Source organism: Erigeron canadensis, chromosome 8 (assembly GCF_010389155.1).
Source record: "Erigeron canadensis isolate Cc75 chromosome 8, C_canadensis_v1, whole genome shotgun sequence".
In the NCBI taxonomy this organism is placed as follows: Eukaryota; Viridiplantae; Streptophyta; class Magnoliopsida; order Asterales; family Asteraceae; genus Erigeron; species Erigeron canadensis.
Window position 1 is genome coordinate 49557068 of NC_057768.1, and position 14571 is coordinate 49571638.

Genomic DNA, 14571 nt, shown 5'->3' on the forward strand with positions numbered 1-14571 from the left:
GGTGTGTGGGTGAGCGTGTGATGGTGAAAACTGTAGTGGATATATGTGTTTTTGTTGTGTGTGTGTGATAATCCTAGGTTAAGAATAAGGGTATTTTGGGATATTAAATGAATTAATGAATAATGATAATTATTAGCAAGGTTAGGGAGCTCGTGACTCGGGATCGGATCGGCGAGGGGGGGGGAGTCACGAGTTTTTAAAAACTCATAACGGAATCGGGGAGAACCCGGATTAGGTTTTTATATAGAAATTTTATAGTTTTTGAAGTTATACGGAATAAACTTCAAACTTAAAACATAATTGTTTAGAAACTTTAATATAATACTTCAAAGTTCAAACTTTATTCATTAGAAACATAAACTTAAACAAATTTAGAATTTCTTTTAATAAAAAAACAAATTTTTTTTTTAACCAAAGTTGACCCGAGTTTTGACCCGATCCGGCCGATTTTTTACTGATCCATGCGAGTTTGACCGAGTTTTACAAGCGGCCAAGTCGTTGCCGAGTTTTCACCCTAGCCAACTCGACTCATTTAAACCCCGATTTCGATATCGATCCCGAGTTCTTAGCCAAGTCGGCCGAGTTTTACAACACTGGTTATTAGAGCAAGGGCATATTTGATAATTTAATGGCTGAAAAGTTTAAAGAAAAAAAAGTGGCATTTGCTTTATTAACGAGTATAGATATATACATCTTTAGACGATTTCACTGAATTCACACACAACACTCTCATTCTTACTTATCTTTCACAAAAGTTATACGATATTTTTAACAAAAATACATCCCCGTCATGCATGACCATACAACATCAACCCGCTCGACGCCCCCGATCCAATCGATCCCGCGTTTATTTCTTCCATGAGTAATATGATGGTTCCATCTTTTACTTCAAATACTACTAGACGAAATCCTTATGTTCCTTCAAAGGATAACATTTTTGCTTGGAGACTTTTATTAGACAAGTTATCAACTCGGTTAAATTTAATTGCCAGAGGCGTCGATATCCCCTCTAACATATTTATTCACTTGAATAACATATTTTATCTATTGGATTATAATAATAACGATAATTATAATGTTTTAGTCTAACGGACATGTTTAATCTAATACTCCCACTGTCTAGTTTTAAATGTTCTAGTTTAACTTTTGAGTTTTTCTTTCAGCTTTGATTATGAATATTTAAGATTGTCTTATATAACATATAACATTTGATATATAGTATAGGAATGAATTGTGTTTTTAACGTGTTTTTCAATGATATAAATTTCATCGACTAATATATAATATGTAAACAAAATTATTTACGGTTAAGGTGGAAAAAAAGAACTTTGAAATTCAAAATAAAAAACAAGAACAAAAATACTTAAGTTTTCACACAAAATAAAATATCAGGCACCTTAAATACATAAAAGCAAAACTATAATGTAAAATGTGCACATCAAACAATAGTTAAAGGATAGATTTTACATACACTTGTTTTTTTCCCTCTAAGTTCCCTCTGTATTTACAGTTTTACACCCCTGAACCTAAATATATATATTTACTTGTCTCAGTTGCAACTAGATACATATAATTTTTAGGGGGAAATCGGGAATAATAACAAGGAGAGAGAGAGAGAGAGGGGGCTGCCTCTTGTTGGTGCAATAATAAGCACCAAACTCCCAATACCAAAACCCCTTTTGTTTCTTGGGACTGCTACTTCTGCTCCCTGCTCAAAAACCCACAAAAAAAAGAAATTTTTTTTTTTTATAAAAATAATAAGAATTATAAAAAGTATAATCTTTCTCGTTTAAAGGATTTTACAAGATTCAATAACAAAAAAAAGGTGAGTCCTTTTTCTTGTTTTGATTACTTTCTTGTATTTTGGACACATGGGTTTTTGTTTGATCAATGTTGATATTTTCTGGTTATATTTCTTTAATCTTTATGCTGTTTTTAATGTTTCTTTATATTTTCTCTCTCTATATATATCTGCTTCTCGCTAATTGTTATGATCATGCGTCTTATTTTGGGTGTTCTTGTTAAGTAACTTTGCATGATAAAATTTTAATGCGTGTAAGTATTTGATTGGATTTTGCGTAGTTTTTTTTTCTTGTAATGTTGATTAGTTCAAGAACGTTGCAATTTCAACTTGGGAATCTTAGCATTATTTGCTTCAATCTTATTATTTTCTTGATTTTATACTTATATATGTGTGAATATTAATAGATGTGTATATGTATAATGTATATGTGTGTGATATGCTATGGTGTTAGTTTTGATTAACATTATAAAAGGTGATCCTTTTCTTCTATATTAGTTGGTTAGGGTTTCCCCTGTTTTTTTTTGGTTTTGATGATGATCAATCATTGGCTTCTTCTGACATGTGTATCAATGTTTAAGTTGATTGTGTTTTGGGGTTTTAACTCTTGGGTGGATCAGTTTGGTAACTTTAGAATGAATTTGGTCATGATGTAAAGCATAACGTCTTGCCATGCTTTATGTAATTACATGACATAAATATGGTTTTCCAATAAAAAGGGGAAATCCATGAATGAAATTTTTGATGCGGAACAAGGTTTGAGTGTTGGTTCTGTAATAAGTATGCTGCTTTACTCATTCCAGATTTGGTGAAGTTTTAACTCTACATTTATATTGACCTATTTTGTTCAGAGTCATCTTTTGGTTGTTGCATACTTTACACTATTATTGACGAATAAAACGCTACTTTGTTTTGGCTCTAAAAATTGTAAAAGCTTTGGTCTTACATGTTTCAAGATGAATGCTTTAGTGTTTATGGAAGTGATTATGCTAGTTTGTGCTACTGAGGATATTTTATTGGATTGTTGTAGCATTTTCTATGTGCTTTTTCATTTGACTTTTATTCTTTTACATTCATAATTTTGACTGTAATTATTCCAACAGGGAGATAAATAAGGAGCACTTTGATGGACAATGAAGTGTATGTAGACCAACAAGTGCCATCTGGTGTTCTTACAAGTATAAAGTTCAAAGTTCTATCTGAGGAAGATGCAGTAAGCCATTCATTACATTTATCTCAATTTTATTTACACCTTTTGTCCCAATAAGTAGACTTTAATTTTCAAATATAATTGAAAGATTCATAAATTTGTATCAGGAGAAGGCATCGGTGAAGGAAATTGCTGTTGCGAATGAAGTTACCGACCCTGCATTGGGATTCCCAAATCCCGCATCACAATGTCATACATGTGGTGCCAAAGATTACAGAACCTGTGAAGGTTTGATCAAACTGTCATTAATTATTTTATCTTTAATGTGTTCTTTGTGATTTTTAATTCCATCTTTAACCTTCCGCCCTGCAGGTCACATGGGTTTAATCAAATTTCCTTTTACAATACTTCATCCATACTTCTTACCTGAAGTGGTACAAATTCTGAATAAAATCTGTCCCGGATGTAAAAACCTCATAAAAGATAAGGCCAAGGTCAGGTATCATGTTTCATATTGATAGCTAGAATTTTTGTTTTCTTGACTCTAGTAGCGTTAATATCTTTTATGATTTTTTTTTCTCCTTTTGCCTGCAGAAAGGTGGACTGATTCAAGTCCTGAAAATTTGTAAATATTGTGATGTAAGTATCCATTATGTTTCTGTTGCTACCTCTTTAGGTGCAATATTTATGAAAGCTTGTTGTACCTTTTTCTTATATTCTCTTTTAACAGAAAAGCTTCAGAGACGATTATCCACCTTTGAAGTTCAAGGTATCAACAAAGGATGTCTTTGGTAAGTCTGCAATCATTGCAGAAATCCGAAGCTCAAAAAAGCTAATTTCAGATAAAAGTTTACCTCATGATTATTGGGATTTCGTTCCCAATGATCCTCAACAAGAAGAATCGTTTTCAACTTTTAATCGAAGAGTTCTTACACATGCACAGGTAACATTAAGAAGAAATAGTTCTTTATTTTTTATGTTTTGCCATTTTTCGCCTTGTTGATGTCTTAAACGTTTTTAGGTGTATGAAATATTGAAAGATGTTGATCCAAGCTTTCTTAAAGGATCTTTAGGAAAAAAGAACAAGATTTTTCTCCAAAGTTTCCCTTTGACACCCAACTGTCATCGTGTCGCAGAGTTTGGTCAAAACTTGACTTTCGTAAGTATCTCTTTTTTCCCCCGTCATATGGTTTTAATTGTAGTATTTACTTGAGTAAATGAGTATCAATATATTTACTTCAGGATGAGCGCACTAGGGCATACAGAAGATTGATAGGTTTTCGTGGTACAGCGAACGAGCTGAGTGCATGTGTACTCGATTGCATAAAACTTTCAAAGGTTAGCGTTATAGAGTTCTTAAAGTTCTTTCAGGTGGTTTAGATTTAAGTGTTCAATTGAGGTTTGAATTATATATAAATTAATCAGGTATTTATAGTTCGGGATTGCGATAGCAATTTCTTAATTACTTCTCCAGTTGATTTCAACGAAATCTTTCAATTTCTTATCTTACTATATTCAACTCTACTAACACCAAAGATTCATAATCCGAATCACAAAACCAGGTCTTATTTTTCCTTTTTTTTTCCTCTTGAGGTTGCAAGACGGGTGGATTGGGTAACATGTTTATGTCATATTTCTAGCATATGAGGAAATGGATGAGGCCGGGTTGGCTCCACAAACACTTCTGTGTCCACTTTATCAACTTTTTATGAGATAGACTTGGAGACTTTTTAATACATTTGATCTGTTCCATCTTCAAGTTTTTTTTTATCTATTCATACTTATTAGTTTTTACACGCAAGTCAAACACCCTTTCCGATTGTCATATGGATAATATAGTTTGAAGTGTTACAACACTGCAGATACGAGCAGAAAAGCCTACGATTCGTGATCCTGATTTGACTGATGATAATCCTGGCAAGATGCATGCATTGAAATACATAAAAGAAGTTAGTCTGGGAAAAAGAACTGATTTTTGTTTCAGACTGGTGTGTGTTGGTGACCCGTACATAAGGCTTGACGAAATTGGTATTCCCCGTGATATAGCCGAAACAATGCTTGTTTCCGAACAACTTAATTCTTTAAATTGGGAAAAAATAAATGATTCTTGTGGTTTAAGAATCCTTCAACGTGGAGAAACTTTTATTAGACGCAGAGGCGGTTTAGTTCCCGTTAGATACGGAGATCGGTTGCGTATAGGGGACACGGTATATCGACCTCTTCATGATGGAGACATTGTTTTAATAAATAGGCCACCATCTATTCATCCTCATTCACTCATTGCTCTCCGGGTCAAAGTTCTTCCGGTCAAGTGTGTTCTTTCCATTAACCCTCTTATTTGTTCCCCTTTAAGAGGCGATTTTGATGGTGACAGTCTTCACGGTTACATTCCTCAATCTTTAGAATGTCGGGTCGAGCTTAGAGAGCTTGTTACATTGGAAAACCAGTTGGTTGATAAACAAAGTGGCAAGAATCTGTTATCTTTAAGTCATGATAGTTTGACCGCTGCCCATTTGATGCTGGAAAATAAGGTTTTTTTCAATCGCCCGCAATTGCAACAGCTCCAAATGTTTTGTTCACATCAGCATCCTGAATTGCCGGCTATAGTTAAAAAGTTAAAGGATTCACCAACTGTGATGTCTAGTTTATGGACTGGGAGACAGTTGTTTAGCCTCATTTTGGCTAAAGATTTTGAACTTAGCATAGAGAAGACTCAGATTAAGAAAGGGGAATTTGTGAGTTTGTTAAATCCGTCTTCTTGCTTACAAGGGGGTGATGATAGTATATACGGGTATTTGATTAAAAATTTTAAAGGTGAGGAGGTTCTTGAATTTCTTCATTCGGCTCAACAATTACTTATTGAATGGCTGTCAATGAGGGGATTTAGCGTGTCGTTATTGGATCTTTACTTGACTTCTGATTCACAAAATAATATGAATGATGAAGTTCTTTATGGGTTATGTGAAGCCGAGAGGCAAGCTCAAGGGCAGCTGTTAATGGTGGATGCTCATCAAGATTTTCTGGCTGGAAACTTTACAGAAAATGATGGTTACAACGAGTTGGAGTCTGCAAAACTGTGTCATGATCAGCAAACGTCGGCGGCATTAAGTCGAGCATCAGCTGCTGCGTTTAAGGAAGCGTTCCGGGATCTTCAAAATCTTATCTACAATTATGCGACTGACGAGAACTCGTTTTTATCTATGTTGAAGGCAGGGAGTAAGGGAAGCATGTTAAAGTTTGTCCAGCACAGTATGTGTGTCGGCTATCAACATTCGTTAGTCCCACTTTCTTTTCACTTTCCTCGTGATTTTTCTTGCGTTTCATGGAATGATCATAAAAGAGCCGATTCATCTTTTCCTTCGGGTGTGGATAAATACATTCCATATGGTGTTATTAAGAGTTCGTTTATGTCGGGCCTGAATCCGCTGGAGTTCTTTGTTCATTCTGTGACAACTAGGGATGCTTCATTTGGTGGCCATGCGGATATATCGGGAACGTTGTTTCGGAAACTTATGTTTTTCATGCGGGATATGTACATTGCATATGATGGGACTGTGAGAAATTGTTACGGTAATCAGCTTGTACAGTTCTCTTATGATTCCAAAAATGCTCCTGTTCATACAAAGTCTCTTTTGGATAAGGCGGAGTGTGGGGCCCCTGTTGGTTCTTTGGCTGCATGTGCAATTTCCGAGGCAGCTTATGGTGCTTTGGATCAGCCAGTCAGTGCACTGGAGAACTCGCCCCTGCTAAACTTGAAGGTACATTTGAAAATCGTTAATTTTTAAATGTCTAAAGTACACTGTTCATAAATGAGTCTTGTAGGGCCAAGTCAATTTAATCAAATTTCTAAGATATAAAATTTGTGTAGTTTTTATGGGATACATGTAGCACTAGCCAAATTGCAAATTGAAAATAACATTTGTTTTATGCCTCCAGTTATAGGTGGCAATATGGAGGGGGCGGGTGGGATATGGTAACTCCTCAAAGCAAGGTTCAGGTCAAGTGTAATATATGAATATGATGCTTCAGGTTGGGTTGGCCCCAAACAATATCTGTCCAATTCTTTTGCATTATATAGCCAATTAGGGTGTGGATACATTATATTCATTACAATCTAATTGTTTCTAAATAAAAATGATTTACGAAGTTTGATGCAAGAGAAATACACTCTAAAAATGACTTTCAGCTGGGTCAACCCATTTGACCTCATTCCTTTTAGCGGTTTTTTCTACCCGTATAATATGTTAGAGGTATAATATAACCTGAGTAGCCCATCTTTATAATGTGTTGGATTGTGGTCTCTATATTCTTGTTTCAGTGTATCTAATTAAATTTTTGTTTAATTGTACAGAAAGTTCTTGAATGTGGTGTTAGAAAACTCCGTGGTAACAAAACTGGGTCGCTTTTTTTGTCTCCAAAACTTAAAAGATGGAATAACGGATTCGAATATGGAGCAATAGATGTTAAGAATCATTTAGAGAAGCTATTCTTAAAAGATGTTGTGTCACTTGTCAGCATATTGTAAGTACCTTTACCTTCAACTTGCTTGATTTTTCTTTCTTGGTTTTAATTTTTAAATTATTTTTATGGAGAAGTTTGTTGACTTTTTTTTTATAATTAATTTTATCTTTTAATCTGACTAGCTATTCACCACAAACCGGCAAACAATCTCGCAGTAGTCCTTGGATTTGCTATTTTCGTATACGCAAGGTAAGTTTAGAAATTTCACATTTTTATCCATCCATATGGACGGTGGTTTTAAACGGAAGTTTATTGATCCTGTTTCAAGGGGCATTCCTTTTGAGGAAATGTATCAGTCTTGAGATGCGTGAATACCAGGGTTGGATCCAAAAAGCTTTGACTTGTTAAAATTTCTGTTGTAAAAATAAAGAATAAAAATGTGTTAAGCTCATTCTTATTTGCGTTGTGTTCTTGTAATAGAGTTCATACCCTACGTAGGAGACCTGCATCAGCCAACATCATGTAGTCTGTTATCATTCTAAGTTTTCTTTATCTACAATTTTTTTAACAGGAAGCTGCTAGTAGAAAACAACTAAAAGTGCAGTCGATTATCAATACTCTGAAGCTCAAGTGTGCTGACTCTACCACTTCCAGGAAGTTAAAACTCAGTCTACCAAAGTTACAGATATCATCCAAGTATATTTTTTAATATATGGTTACTTTGAGATATATATATATATATATATTTTTCATATTAGAAAGAAGTTGTAATCTCGTGTGATTAATTTTCAGAAATTCTCCTGAAGATGGCACTATAAATGAGACAGATGAGAATATATTTATCACTGTTCAAATAGTTGATAGCTCAAACAACCCATTGAATACACTCCAAGATGTTGTGGTGCCATTTCTTCTGGAGACGGTTATAAAAGGTTATAAACGTCATGATGAAGTTTTTATGATAATGAACACTTGCATTAAGCCTTATTTAGTTTTTTTCTTCTTTTATTTAGGATCCCCAAATGTCAAGAAAGTGGATATTGTATGGAAAGATGGTCCAAAGACATCAAAGTCTTGCAAAGATTCTTTTGGTGAACTTTACTTGCGTGTTTTCATGTCGGAAAACTGTGATAGAAAGAATTTTTGGAGGCTCCTAACGGATGATTGCATCCAAATAATGGACATGATTGATTGGGAACGGAGCCATCCAGATGACATCCAAGATGTGATTTCGGCTCAGGGAATAGATGCAGCTAGAAACCATTTTCTTCGTGTATGTATTATGATATTTCCTCTAACTTCTACAGTAAACACCCTGTTTTAATGAACTTTTTTAATGTTATGTAGACACTGAAATCGGCAATAGAAGATACAGGTAAAGACATACTTCCGGAACATTTGGCTCTTGCTGCCGACTGTTTATCTGCCACGGGAGAGTTTGTTCCAATAAATGCCAAAGGGCTCTCCCTACAGAGAAAACTAGCATCTGTTTCTGCACCTTTTTCTCAAGCCTGTTTTGCTGTGAGTACTCATCCCCCGTCTATGAATTTCTTTAGACATGGCAAAATAGGCAGCTCAAGTGGGTTGGGTAACGTTTTAAAACAGATCTGGATCATAACCTGTACATCTTCGGACAATGGGCCAAGTCTGGTTGACTCACCATTATATTTTTATATATTGGGAATTTGGTATTAATCTGTCTATTATTAATTAGTACGTTAAATATTACTACACAAATCGTGTCGTTACATTAAACTAATAATCTAGTGCACTGAAAATTTATTTGGTGATACACATATGAACAGTTTGACAACTTTTAATCTGTTTGATCAGTTTGATCCATTGTACCGCTCCATTTATAGCCTTTTTTTAGATTAGACAATTTTGAGATAAAACATATCTCAAATCAACCTGGTCATACGAGTATGGATAGAAGTTGTCACCTATTGGCTTCTTGTATGTTGACATGGACTATGATCTATTGCAGAATCCATCTGATTGCTTTTTGAAAGCTGCTAAAAGTGAGGCTTCAGACAAACTCGAGGGAACTATCGATGCATTATCATGGGGAAAAGTTCCAGCTCTTGGGACTGGTGGAAGATTTGACATTATATATTCCGGGAAGGTAAACATTGTGTTATACACATACACCTAAATATTACTGAGTGGTTACGACATTATTTTATATTTGATACTTGTCTAATACATGTATGCAGGAACATGAAATTGATAAACCAGAAGATGTGTACAGTCTCTTGTGTAAAAATATTGATACTACTGAAGATAAAGTTGATGTCAAAGGCACAATCAATAAAATTCCAGTCCCGTTGCCATATCCTGAGTTTGCTGCAGACGGGATTAGTGATTTAATGAAAATGGTGTTGAAAAAGCATATATCTGCTGACGATATCAAGCGGTTATCAAAAGATTTGAAGTATATACTATACAAGTAAGTCCTTTAAATATCTCTTGTTAAACACAACTATTTTATATAAATTGTTTTGTACCAAAGCCATACAAATTTATTCTTGTTGTATTATAGGTATGATGTTAATAAAGAGTTAAGCCCAGATGACAATCTTGTTGCATGTAAAGCTTTATGTTTTCACCCTCGAAAGAAGGAGAAGATTGGAGACGGAGTTTATAGAATAAAGGTAAACTAGTATTGCCTTTATTTCTCCTTCTCCTTTTACCCGGTTTCTAGTTTTTCATTTCATACTTGTGTTACAGGTCGGTAACAACTCCCAGTATGGAAGTACACGTTGCTTCATTGTGGAGCAAGTAGATGGAACAACTGAAGATTTCTCTTATCATAAATGCATACATCACGCGTTGAAATTGATCGCTCCTAAAGAAGCAAAACTTTACGAGACGAGATGGTTGAACGGCAAAGATTGACTCTTTGTCCATTTTGTGGGTTCCCATTTACATGATGGGAGAAGAACCGAAGGTTTGACTATGTGTGTGTTGTTTAATATTTCTTTTCACTTTACATAAGTATGGGAAGATGTTCTTCAGCTTCTTTTTGCTGCTTCCACTGAAATTTGTTTGCCGAAAAGACAGGGCGAGGAAGTCTTAGTGGAAGTAGCAACGAGAAGCTTGGAACAATCAAATAATCCCTTTGTTTACATATGTATGTTGTATTTCGCTTTTGTAGTTAACCTTGAAACATCCGAAGTTATTATCATCATCTATTATTTTTCAGCTCTCTCGTTATAATATGTGAATCCTTCCCTCCACATGCCCCTGCTCCTATCTCCGCCATCAAATGAAATCTTTTACCTGCCATTTAAACACCCCCACGAGGAGCATTGTCAGTAGATATTATGTTTCAAAATAGACGGTCATTTTTCGGTTGTACCATGATCGGTGGTAGTGAAAATAGATAGATATATAGTTAATAAAAGCTAGATAATTGATGGTTACATTTCAGAAACACATTATTATCTAATAGAAGATTGACCCAACGATCTAACCCAATATTCATAAATATGCACAAGTCTTATATGTGTACGTATGAAAAACAATCATTGATGTGGGTGGTGGGAAAAGTATTAGGCACATGGATTTTGGATCTTGTTTGAGACCATTACATCACAATGTGGACAACTGAAAAACAACACATTATTTCATCACTACTACTGTCTTTGCCGAAGAGCAAACAACCACAACTATTCATTTATTTATCTTTTATTGCTCTCTATAAGTTTTTTATTTTATTATATTGTTATTGTTATCATGTGATTGAAATTGGCATCTTTTGTTCTCGTGTTGGGCAGATCTCACTTGTTTTGCATGAACTTATTTTGGATTTGATTTTGCATCAATCAATATTTCATTTTGTACATGCATTGAGAACATAGCACATCAAAACACGATGATTTTTTTATTTCATTTTTTTGTCTGTTTCTGTTATTCTTTTTAATTAAATTTTTCTAAGAATTACTAATACTTCAATTAATTAGTTGACATTTGAATCTTAAATCGTTTCCACGTGATTTTATTTATTCATTGAATTTTAGTTGGGTACTTATGAAAAGACTTATAAATGAAGTTTCTGATTAAAAAGAAATATGTTAGCTTTAACTGCACATAGATTAGTAAAAAACCAAAAGACAATTCGGGACGAGTTGCCTAAAGCATTACATTGAAAGGAGAAGATTTAAAAGCGAATTCTACCATCTAATATTTTTAAATTTGTATATACGTACCAATTTGAAGAATAAGAAACAATACTTAATCAATCTTAATATATACTATAAGACAGTTGAACTAATTATTAATTAACCAATCACATCGTTCGATTTCATCAAATTGACTTTTGATGATGTCATCATTAAGATAACTTACAAATTAAAAATCCTAATAATCATTATCCAAATATATTATTATATTAATATTTATATTAATTTGTAGAAAAAGTCTCATTAATTTACATTTTTTTTGTTTTCCATCAATATTTTACACTTTTTAGTCCTGAATACTTAATTTATATATATTTTTAGCCAATTTTTTAAAATTTACAATCATTTAATTAAATAAAAAAAATTTAACATATGAAATATTTTCTACAAAAAATTATTTGAAAACTTAATGACTTATTAACAAATATTAGAAGAGTCCTAATTGTTATCGAAGGATATAAAAACAATCCTAATTGTTATCATAATTATCATAGAACAAGTGATTGAAAATAAACATATGCGTGTTATGAACGCGCATCATGATTAAATACATATACTTGAATGTCAAGTACAGGATCACAAATATGTTTATATTTTAATTCTTAATTATTTTTGATAATAATATCACACTATGAGTACATCCGGTTTCAAAATATTATATAATGGAGAAATTATTATATATAGCATGTGTATTGTGGAATGACTGCGACAAACAATTCCATTAATATGTCGAGACTAATAATGACAGTGACGAACCTATGATTATTGCACTACAACTTGCAAAATATAACACTTAAAACCGTGCTTTTTAAAAATTATAATCTTTTATGACTTAAATGTATGAAGATCTATTATTGTTAATATCGTAAATCCCGTGTTCAGTGTTGGACACGGGTCTAAAATCTAGTAATGTTACAATAGCTTTCGGCTGAAAAATAAGAAACATTATTTAATCTATAAATACAATTTTTCAGTTATTGTTACGAGTAATATAATTGTGGGCTTGTGGCTTAGTGTTGTACTTGTCACCTTGGTGCGGTAAGATTTATCATTAGTAATGGTCTTATGATGCACGAGGATAAGCTTTAAACGTGGTCCTTCTTTATAAGGTTTTGTGTTGCTTTTATCACTTCGGACCGGTTTCCACATGTAACATCATCGCTTTCTAAATTAGTAAATTACTAAATTATGATATCATGTTGCTGTCGATTTATTTTTTAAATATTCGTCGTGCAACTTATTGGCCACACAAATGGGAAATTAACGTACGACATACATTTTTTATAATGATCAAACTCTTTACATTAGTTATAAATTCATAATTATTTAGAGACGTATAAGATTAAACCAAAACTTATGACATTGGTTAATTATATAATAAAGTTAGGTTAAGCACATAGAAATGGATGATATCTTTAACATAAAATTTGATACACATAACATATGGTTACTAATTTATCTAAAGATTTGCTAACGAGTTTCTGGGACACAAGTTATTAAAATATGAATTTTGGGAAAAATCAATATATGTAATTCTAAGAACGTGTTTGATTCACATAATAATTTTAAATTGAAATCTGTCAAAGCAATTAAATTTGAAGAAATGAATTTGACAAAATCTTTTTATTTTTTGAAGAAATGAAAATTCCATCATAAGAGAGAATGTTTACATATCAAGAGAATGAGGTTCATCTATCTTTAAACAACCAAACAGATTTAATTCTGTGAACAAAACACAACATAAAAATACATTAAAATTTTTCCATTTCATAATGAATCATAAATACGATTTTTCTTTGCGAGTAAACGTACTTTCGAGTACATCAAAAGTCTACTAAAGGACACGAGTTAACCAATCTTATTCGTATATATATAATCTACTATAAAAATAAAAATATATATTATAACAAATTAAATAAAAGTTCTGATAAGTTTATCACTTTTCATAAACAATGCATACAGAAGACTAGTAGATTTAATATGTCCTTTTATTAAACATATTTTTAACGAGTGAGTAACATTGAAAATGAAGATGTTTGATTTGAAATATGTCATGTTTTTTTAGTCAAATTCCATTTTACTCGTATTTTATTGCCTCTTGGTAGATGTTATTGTCCACCTTGATATCAAAGCATTTATTTATGTTTAATGTTGTTTTAATTTATAGTGGCAACCACATCTTGCAAGCTATAAATAAGAAATTAAGAATTAACATACATCTTAATAGCTTGTGAGATGTACTGTATTACTTGTTGATAATTTTTACTAGTGATATTTTCTTATACAAATATTGATACAACATACGTGTCATCACTCATTCGAACAAGTATTAGTCTTTACCAACGGCAAAACAAACAAGTTTTACTTAGCGAGTCATAGATGAATAACATATCATGTATATTATACAAAATGTTTGTAGGATACTTTGGTAGAGAATATATATACTAATGTTCATTAACTCAGTTTATGTCTCAAGATTTTTTTTTTTTTTTTTTTCTTTGAACAACAGTTTATGTCTCAAGATTTAATATTACTTAGTGAGTCGTTCTTTTTAAGTATATTGGATGAACTAAATCTATGTATTGTAATTAATTTGTTTGTTTATGAATGATTGGCTATGAATATTTGGCTCTAACGTGGTACCCGTAAAGAACAATTGAACGATAGTAGGCCTAAACGTGTTTATAGTTTGGTAACTTAATACACAAAATTGTTAATCAATAATCTAGTCAAAACGATTAATAGTTTCTGAGATTTTGTAGGGAGTTAGGTGGTACCAATTCGTGTAATAGATTTTTAATATTTTCAAGATTTTTTTTAAAGGAGAATGAGACGGAGCAAGATGTCCCCCTATGCACTTTTCATCTGAAATGCGTGGCAGAATGTTAGCTACATTGCCCTGAGGGGCGTTTTTGCTCAAAAAATGTTCTGCCCGTCAGATTTCGGACGCCTGGTTTTTACCTATGTAATCGAGC

General features: G+C 32.8%; 1 protein-coding gene across 1 annotated transcript; it reads left to right on the forward strand.

Annotated features, from left to right (window-relative positions):
- Positions 1 to 1587: 1587 nt before the first annotated feature.
- On the forward strand, positions 1588 to 10616 carry LOC122578648 (DNA-directed RNA polymerase IV subunit 1). Its single transcript, XM_043750656.1, has 19 exons — positions 1588 to 1825; positions 2905 to 3014; positions 3119 to 3239; positions 3324 to 3445; positions 3546 to 3590; positions 3682 to 3894; positions 3973 to 4110; positions 4194 to 4289; positions 4814 to 6709; positions 7303 to 7472; positions 7595 to 7661; positions 7984 to 8108; positions 8205 to 8344; positions 8426 to 8685; positions 8760 to 8933; positions 9400 to 9537; positions 9629 to 9861; positions 9955 to 10066; positions 10143 to 10616. Exons 2-19 carry the CDS (start codon positions 2928 to 2930, stop codon positions 10308 to 10310), a joined length of 4305 nt encoding a protein of 1434 aa, XP_043606591.1. The 5' UTR covers positions 1588 to 1825; positions 2905 to 2927; the 3' UTR covers positions 10311 to 10616.
- Positions 10617 to 14571: the final 3955 nt, after the last annotated feature.

What these genes read in the sequence shown, in the direction of transcription:
- LOC122578648 (XM_043750656.1), top strand. Translation starts at nt 2,928, where the DNA reads ATGGACAATGAAGTGTATGTAGACCAACAAGTGCCATCTGGTGTTCTT. An exon ending in TTGGTCAAAACTTGACTTTC is followed by an intron (nt 4,111 to 4,193) that starts GTAAGTATCTCT and finishes TATTTACTTCAG; the next exon opens with GATGAGCGCACTAGGGCATA. An exon ending in AAGTTACAGATATCATCCAA is followed by an intron (nt 8,109 to 8,204) that starts GTATATTTTTTA and finishes ATTAATTTTCAG; the next exon opens with AAATTCTCCTGAAGATGGCA.